The sequence below is a fragment of the Monomorium pharaonis genome, chromosome 6, assembly GCF_013373865.1.
Source record: "Monomorium pharaonis isolate MP-MQ-018 chromosome 6, ASM1337386v2, whole genome shotgun sequence".
Lineage (NCBI taxonomy): Eukaryota > Metazoa > Arthropoda > Insecta > Hymenoptera > Formicidae > Monomorium > Monomorium pharaonis.
The window spans coordinates 10,044,305-10,053,346 of record NC_050472.1 but is presented as its reverse complement, the minus strand read 5'-3'; the positions used below and the strand labels follow the sequence as shown (position 1 = coordinate 10,053,346).

The 9,042-nt window shown below is 29.8% G+C and overlaps 1 protein-coding gene across 1 annotated transcript; it reads right to left on the bottom strand.

Moving 5' to 3' along the window:
- Positions 1-213: 213 nt before the first annotated feature.
- Positions 214-7,692, bottom strand: LOC105838081 (puff-specific protein Bx42). The gene is made up of 8 exons (XM_036288315.1): positions 7,544-7,692; positions 7,214-7,364; positions 3,675-3,842; positions 3,282-3,589; positions 3,064-3,199; positions 2,541-2,799; positions 2,047-2,428; positions 214-1,945 (listed from the first exon to the last, which is right to left on the bottom strand). Exons 1-8 carry the CDS (start codon positions 7,555-7,557, stop codon positions 1,735-1,737), a joined length of 1,629 nt encoding a protein of 542 aa, XP_036144208.1. The 5' UTR covers positions 7,558-7,692; the 3' UTR covers positions 214-1,734.
- Between the last annotated feature and the right edge of the window lie 1,350 nt (positions 7,693-9,042).

Sequence of the window (9,042 nt, the reverse complement as noted above, 5' to 3'; positions counted from 1 at the left end):
AAGAATTTTATACCGTGTAAAAAGTGGGTTGATTATGTTCATTTGATTAATGTTCTATTTCCATCAATATAGATCGATTAACTTTGATCTTAGTTTGGCTTTTCATTTTTTTAGTTCAAAAAATTAAAAAAAAAAATAAAGAGTAAATCGAGATCAAAGTTGTAATTTATTAATGGAAATAAACACAAAACGTATTTAAAAAATTTATTCTAATTAGAATTGAAAAAGAAATATATTTGAATCAATCTTTAAATTCATATCTTACAAATTCAAATTCATATTTTTAAATTGCATATTTAAATACCTTTTCTGTTAAATTCTTACATTACAAAGAGTTTCTTCAATAAAAATTTAAAGATTATAGATTTAAAGGTATAATTTACATTTTTCTTCTTAATTATATATTTTATATTCACATATAATTGTGTTTATTACCTAACATCTTTCTAGAAAGTTTATTCGATGTTACGGCAAAAATAAATAATTGCTGTTTAAAAGCACAAAATATGCGATAAATACACGTCATTCTGTGATAAAATCCAAGATTAAATTAAAATAAGGAAAGTAATAATTTTCGCTCATAAAGTGGAATCCTGTAAAGTTTCTCTTATATATAATTTGTAGTTTAATATATTGTATGTTGCACACAGGACTTTGGAGATGAAGGGGCTTTTCCTGAGATTCACGTTGCCCAGTACCCACTTGGAATGGGAATGAAGGGCAAGGAATCAACAAACAATGCTTTAGCGATACAACTTGACGCTCAAGGGAAAGTAAAGTACGATCTCATAGCAAGACAAGGTCATGGTAAAGATAAAGTAAGTTTTAACCCTTCGTTTGTACACTGACCCTAAAAGGGAACAAGCGAAATTTTGCACTTGTAACCACAAGACTGGTGATAGATGGAACTTGGCTCCCCTTTAATAAATGATGAAAATAATTATTAAAATTAAAAATGTAGTCACTCAAGAGTAATTAGGAATTTTTTTCAGATTTTTTGCATGTATTTAACATTTAAAAAAAGGGATAGAACAAAAAGGGGTCAGTGTACAAACCGCGTTAGTGAAAATAAGTGTACAGGCGCAGAGTTAATCTTGCTGCAATAAAAAGTAAAAGAAAAAAAATTATGGATAGAGGCTCAAATTTTAATACACGTGTATCCAGACCGAAAAGATCTTTTTCGTCTTTAAACGTTCCATATTATTAATCGTTTATCTTTACATAACATGGAAACTTTCGATAAAATCTCGCATTATTTACTTTTATAAATAATGAGAAATTTTCTTGCTATGCGATCATACTTTACTTTCCCTTGAGCGTCAAGTTGTATCGCTAAAGCATTGCTTGTCGATTCCTTGCCCTTCATTCCCATTCCAAGTGGATACTGGGCAACATGAATCTCGGGAAAAACTCCATCTCCGAAGTTCTTAAAACAAATTAAACGCGCAGACGAAAAGATTTTCGTCTTTAAACGTTCCATACACGTGTATTAAAATTTAAGCCTTTATCCATAATTTTTTTCCTTTCACTTTTTATTACTTGCTTCAAGAAAAAGTAAATGTGTTTAGCATTTTAATAAAAAAGCTTTAATGAACTTAATACTGAACTATAAGAGAAATTATACAGGATTCCACTTTATGAGCGGAAATTATTACGTTCCATATTTTTAATCGTTTATTTTTGCATAACACAAACTTTCAAAAAAATCTCGCTTTATAAAAGTACTAAATATGTTTAATGCTTCCTGCGTTTCTCGCGATCGTCTCTACGCTGTTCGCGTTCTTCTTTACGTTTCATCGTGGTCGTAGTCGAGCTACCACTGGCGCGCTTAGCTTGTTTTAAGAATTGATCCAATCCGAAAGGATCTTCGTCTTTTTCAAACTGTACCGGTCCCGATCGTGGGACCGTTCTGTCGACCCCACTAAATTCCTTGTCGGGAACAAATCTACAAAAAAATTAAACAATGAGTTTTAAATTTATAAATAACTATTCATAAAATTATTTAAATTAAAATATTGTTGCGAATACAAATATAAATATTCTCACCTGTTTGTCTTAACTAGTTTCTCTAAATCCTCGCCGTATGTATCTTTATCGATATTTTTACCAGGACGGTAAATATGCGAAGCGATAGAATTACTATCTTTCCACGGCTTGTCATAAACGTTGTATTCGTCGTCGTGTCCGTAACCGCTGTCCATCCCTTTGCTGGTGTTAAAAAGACGCTGATCGAATTGTGCCTCGCCCGTATTAGGAATACTTTTTGCGGGTAAGCCGAGTGCAATTTGCTCACTAATGTCGCGCTCGCGTTCCCGTTGCAAACGAGAACGTTTGTCGGGTGCGGCGCGAGCCAAATTACGTTCGCGAGCGCGATCCTTATGCCGCTCTTGTCTGAGTTGATCTCTCTCGCGTGATTCTTCATTCTTATCTGTAATAAGAAAGATTTATAGATTTAAATATTTAGGTTTTGACACAATTTTCAAAAATGTCTGTTGTTACTAGTTTTATTTTATAAGTAAACAAGTGGCAATTGTACAAACCTAACGTAGCGGCAGATTTCAAACCAGCACGCTCATCTCTTGCCTTTTGCGCGAGTTGCCTCAAGTGATCTTCCTTCTTCTCTTTCTCCTTCTGAGCCAATTTCTTCTCTAATTGCGCGCGCATTTCTACAGCTTGACGAGCTTTTCTGTCAGCGATATAAAGAGCTTCTGCTAGCTTGGCAAAGTTCTCGTTAATATGAACTTGTTGCAACCCTCGACCATCTGCAGCAAGACGTTTGTCTAACGGGATTGTATAACCCTGAAATAAAACAATTTTATTTAATCTAAGGCAGAATTAAATATATTACATGTCAGTATTATATCACTTATAATGCGAGATACATGTAACATTAGAGCTCCCGCACAGACTTTTGCTTAACGCATAACGTATGTACATAAGCAAATTGATTGGTCCATAAGCAAAGTGCATAAGAAATTCAACCAATCAAATTTCTTATGCATTTATGTTATGCGTTATGCAAGTCTGTGCGCGGATCCTTAGACATAAAATGTTTGTAATGACCTTAGCGTTTTTCCAATTACTTATGCAGGGTGGAATTTTCCATTCTTTTTGTTCCTTCACTGTCACTTTTCTTGTAGGAGAATGCATTACGGGCGCTGGCGGAGACGGAGGTCCCCGTGGAATTTTCTTATTAATCCTGCAATCACAAATGTTTACATTAATACATCTAATAATTGTTCTTTAATTTTTACAAATGTATTATATTTCACTTTACGCACTTAAATTTGGGTGGTTCTAGAGGGTCTACTTGTGCCTCCACCATTCTGATAACCCTCTGCTTTGCACCCGAATTAAATGTTTGGCCTTGCTGTGATGGTGTGTAACGTATATATTGGGCGGGAGCTTGTTTCTCCGCACATCTCACAGGCATAGCTGCCGCAATTTTTGATCTCGTTATCTTTTCTAATGCTTTTTTTGTTTTATCTGTGAGTTCATCAATTTCATCATCAATTGGTCGTTGCAAGGTAGGATCTTCCTCATTTGTAATTTCGGATGGTAGCAAATCGCTCAATTTGCTATAAACAATCTATAAAAATATCAATAATATAAATGAAAAATTTTATATTTATTTTAATTGTACTAAATATATTTGCAGCAAGATTAAAACTTACTTTATCTTTACCATGACCTTGTCTTGCTATCAGATCGTACTTGACTTTCCCTTGAGCGTCAAGTTGTATCGCTAAAGCATTATTTGAGGATTCCTTGCCCTTCATTCCCATTCCAAGTGGGTACTGGGCAACGTGAATCTCGGGAAAAGCCCCTCCATCTCCAAAGTCCTGTGTGCAACATACAATATATTAAACTACAAATTATATATCGCAAATAAAGTAATTCATTTAGAAGTATTCCTCAAACATGATATTTTGTGATAAAGGTAAAATTAGAGGATTTTTTAAATACAGCTACAAATAAATTTACTCCGTTTATTATATATTTTTTAATGTCTATTAATCATAAATCACATTGAAAAGTAATTTAAGTTGTAAATATTAAATTTAAGAAAGTATTGAAAAATAAATATGGCACAAGTATAATAATTTATCCACAATCATGGACACATTTAACTGAAGCAAATAATGTCAATTAATCGATTTTTTATTAGAGAACAAATAATCAAAAAAACAATTTCGTTTAAAAAAAAAAAAATTTAAATTAAAAAAGTTTTAAAGTTTTAAAAGTTTTCCTATAAATACTAATATTTCATAAAAAATCAAAGATTTTCAGGAATAAACAATAATTTCCTTCAAATTCCACTTTTTGTTTTTTAGACTAGTAAACATCTTGTTCCTAAGAATATTGGCAGTGTCTTCATTAAAATTATTTTTCTCTAATTAATTATGTTTATTAACTAGAGTTGAATAAGTTAATATTTTAAAAAAACTAAATTAAGATAATAAATTAATAATAAAAAATAAATTAACGGCTTTTAAAATTAATTTAGTTACATCAAAAATTACATAAGCAAAAACTCTAACTCGTTTAAAAGTTGCTCAGTTAAGAATAAATTAACTTAAGTTAAATTAAAGTTAATTTTAAATAGCTTCACATTAAATAATATTGAATTTAAATGTGGTAATTAAAAAAAATTAAATTATCTAACAAGGGAACCTCGCGAACCCGAAAATTCTGATTTTAATGAAACTTGGCATAAACGTAGAGGGACTAAATACATGAATTTAGGAATTATAAGTTGGTGCTTATAAACGGTTTAAAGGCTTTCAAAAATTTAGAGTTTTTGCCTTTTCTCGCTATATCTCGTAAACTAAACAAAATATTAAAAAATGTTTTATACAAAAGTTTTACAGCATAAATACCTTCATTTAACTACTGTTCATTTTTCAAAAAAAAATTTTTTTTAATTAAAATAAATTGTCAATAAAATTGACTTTTAGTATATAGCATTTATAAAGTAATTATACTATCTTATACCATGTTCTATTTATATCATCTATGTGTATATTATGTATACACATGTATGTATGTTATATATTATCTATGTTATAATACTAAACATTTGTATTATCTGCATCCCTGTATGTATTAGTTTTCATCTAACAGTTGCGCAATATTAGAGTAATCACGTTGCTTTCACACAGTGTTCATTCTGTCTACGTCACATATTTCACATTTAAGTTTTATATTTGTCATGTCACGGTATGTATCATATATGAAATGGAAATCACGTATTAATAAAAGTTTGATATTTTTATTAATAATGTTACGCGTCATTTTCACATCAGTATCACATCTAACATGTGCTTGATTTTTCTGTCAGATTGTTTTTAATTAAGCGAAGCATAATGTTACACATTACACATAAATGTTGCGAATGTTCTTAATATGTTAATTATTTTATTTAAAATTATACATATTCCACCAATAAATGAAAGCCTATAAATGAAAGATAGGGATGCAGATAACATAAATGTATAGTATTATAACATAGATAATATATAACATATATAATATACACACAGATAATATAAATAAAACGTAGTATATAAGATAATATTATTACTTTATAAATGCTATATACATAAAAATCAATTTTATTGAAAATTTATTTTAATTAAAAAAAATTTTTTTGAAAAAATAAATAACATAGTTAAATAGAGGTATTTATACTGTAAAACTTTTGTATAAAACATTTTTTAATATTTTGTTTAGTTTACGAGATATATCGAGAAAAGGCAAAAACTCTAAATTTTTGAAAGCCTTTAAACCGTTTATAAGCACCAACTTATAATTCCTAAATTCATGTATTTAGTCCCTCTACGTTTATGCCAAGTATCATTAAAATCAGAATTTTCGGGTTCGCGAGGTTCCCTTGTAAGTTACAAAATAATTACACTATACAGAGCACCAACTAAATTTAATATTTTACTTATTTTTATTTATAAATTAAAGTTATATAAATATTAACGAAAAATAATTTGTATATAAAAATAAATTTTTTAGATAAATTTAGTAAACAATTTAGTAGACAAATTGTTAATGTAAGAAGAAAATTAATAAGTTAAATTAATATTTTAATTGTATTTTAATAATGTATTTTAAAAATAACCAATTTAAATTAAAAATTATCTGATTTAAAATTAATCACATTTAGCTTAGTAACTTTTAACATTATAATTTTTAACTAGTTATTACACAACTCTACTATTAATCATATCTAGTGCAATTCTTTGTCTCCTTTCTTTTGCCAATTTTTAGATGCGGATATACAATGTCCCCAATTTAAATGGCAAAACTTCGGGAGTGTGTAGGAGACCGAAAATCTAAGACAAAAAGTTTTTTAGAGATTTGCTTGTTTTCGCTTCATTTTGGAAAAAATCGCAAAAAGAGAAACAATATAAGTTTTCGTATTTTTACCTATTTATTTACATTTTATTTGTTTTATCATCTATTTAATGTAAATGTTGTTCAAATTGCTACCCTCTTGCAGTATATCCTCTTGCAACCGTATACAAAAACTATGATAGCATATTCAACATTAGAATATGTATGCGGCATTGTGGCAGATGTTATTCACTTTAAAATATCTGAGTAACTGACTAAAGACTTTAAGAACTCATAAGAGAAAACAAGAATGTAAACACTTGATGTTTACATTATCCTTTACATTCTTTTATTTCCTCAGATTCCTGTTCAATTACAAGGGCAAAAATACAAAAACTTGTTTCTTTTCTGCGATTTTCTCAAAAATGAAGTAAAAACGAGCAAATCTCTAAAGGATTTTTTGTCTTAGTTTTTCGATCTCCTACACACTCCCAAAGTTTTGCTATTTAAATTAGGGACACTCTGTATATGTAAACTTCAGGGGCTCAATTCTTGAATTTATTCGCAAGAGAAACGTATGCGCAAATACCTACTCTAACAGGAAAGTGCAAGTTTATTGGTTAAGTCATACGATAGCCAATAAGGTTCCAACTTTTCTGCAAGAACAGAATTTGCAAATACATTTCTCTTGCAAATGAATTCAAGAATCGAGCCCCTGAAGTAATAAGATTACTTTTGTACATGTGGATAATTATTTTTTACATAGTACTATGCATAATTAAAATAATTCAATAAAATATAAAATTAAATTATGCAAATAAATAGTGCCTTCTTGCAAAGGTTTTAAGATATCACAAAAATTATTTACCTCTGGATTGCGTGGCACCCATCCTCGTCTTTGTCCATAAGGAGGTGCAGTGACGACCGCCTTAACCAGTGCAGAGACGGGCCTCTGGCGCAATTTTTGTTCTCGCGCCTCATCTTCTCTGTCCCATATTTGTGTAGGTGCAGGTAATAAACTACAAAAAATGCAATATATTGTTATAACCAGAAATTTTGTAGATAATGAGTCTATGGATGATAGGTTAAGGTATCTACTTTCAAGTTAAATTATAAAGAAAAGACATCTCAATTTAAGATTGTGAACAACTATGAAGAGGATTTTAAACAAATACATGTTTAAAAATAAGCTTCTTACTTTGTTAAGGGCATCGCTCAATTCGTATATCCAAGGTCGTCAAGCTCTTATGAAATTTTGTCTTGGCGTTCTCGCTGGTTCTCGCCAGTTCTCGCCTTCTCGCGAAATATTCCGTTCCGACTTCCGCGCGGCAGGCGTGTTCATGCGCACACATGAGATGACGTATCAGGCCGGCTCCCCATGGGCTCGGAAAACGGAATCGGAACGAGCGAATTACCAATCACGGGATCTTTCTGATAGAACCCTTTTACTAATTCCGTCAAAACGGTCCCGCTGATTGGTGATCCGCTCGTTCCGATTCCGTTTTCCGAGCCCATGGGGAGCCGGCCGCAGTACTCTTTGGGTGCGTTCGGGGAGCTCACTATTAGCGCTACGCAGCACAACCGCTATTCGCGGAGACGCTGGATAGCGCTATCAAAATTATGATGACGTCACTGTCCGTAGCGTTTGACGTCATAAACGCGCGCTATCCATGCTACTGCTTCAGAGGTAGTGCATGGATAGCGTTTGGCTCAATCCCCACCATTGTCTGTTTAAACATCACGTGCTATCTCTCTTTTAAGGTTAGAGAAAATTTATGCGTGATCTTGAAAGAAGAAAATAAGAAATTGTTTATATGTCCTAATGAAAATATTTAATTAAAAATCTCTCTTCATTGAGAGAGAGAGAGAAGGAGAGAGAGAGAGAGAGAGAGAGAGAGAGAGAGAGATCTGTTTCATTAAAATTTATTAAATTTATTAAAATATATTACAATTCCTTAATATATACTCGTTTAAATTTGTTAAAATTTCTTAAAATTCATAAAATTTATTTTATTACATTGTTATTTATTATATAAATAAATTTTATAAATTTTAATAAATGTTAAATATTAATTTTTAATAAATTTTAATAAATTTTAATAAATTTTAATGCATTTTAATAAATCTTAATAAATAATAAAAAGGGATCAAATAAAAAAGTTTTTGTGAAAATTTCATTAATATATTTCTATCAAGGCGATCAAGACTGAATCTTTGAGTTTAATATTATTTTTCATCAAAATATGTATATAATAATATATACTATTTTGATTCATTAGACTGCATGTACTGTTTGTCTTGAAATGCAATCCTTTTCTGTACCAATTGCAAATATGTAAACGACTTAAGTATCATTATTATCAATTAAATTGATAACGTAATCATATATTATTTTAAAATAGCAAACACTGTTGGGCAGTTGATTAGCCACTGCCAGCAATATTAACAAAATGTTTATATATATATATTAATAATTATTTATGTTAACAATGTTACTTAGTATATTTATTATTATTTTTCTTTATATATATATGATACTTATTTGTTTACATTTATTTTATATTCAATATTTTAATAATTATAAAATGATTATTAAACAATTAAATTTTTTAATGGAAATTGAAATTATTGAAGTTCACAAAATAAAAATTATTAAAGTTATTTACGATCTTATTAAATAAATTTTTTAATTTTTAA

Coding starts and splice junctions, on each gene's coding strand:
- LOC105838081 (XM_036288315.1), bottom strand. Junction 3,843..7,213: donor GGGTGCCACGCAATCCAGAG/GTAAATAATTTT, acceptor TGTTGCACACAG/GACTTTGGAGATGGAGGGGC. Junction 2,429..2,540: donor GAAATCTGCCGCTACGTTAG/GTTTGTACAATT, acceptor TTCTTATTACAG/ATAAGAATGAAGAATCACGC.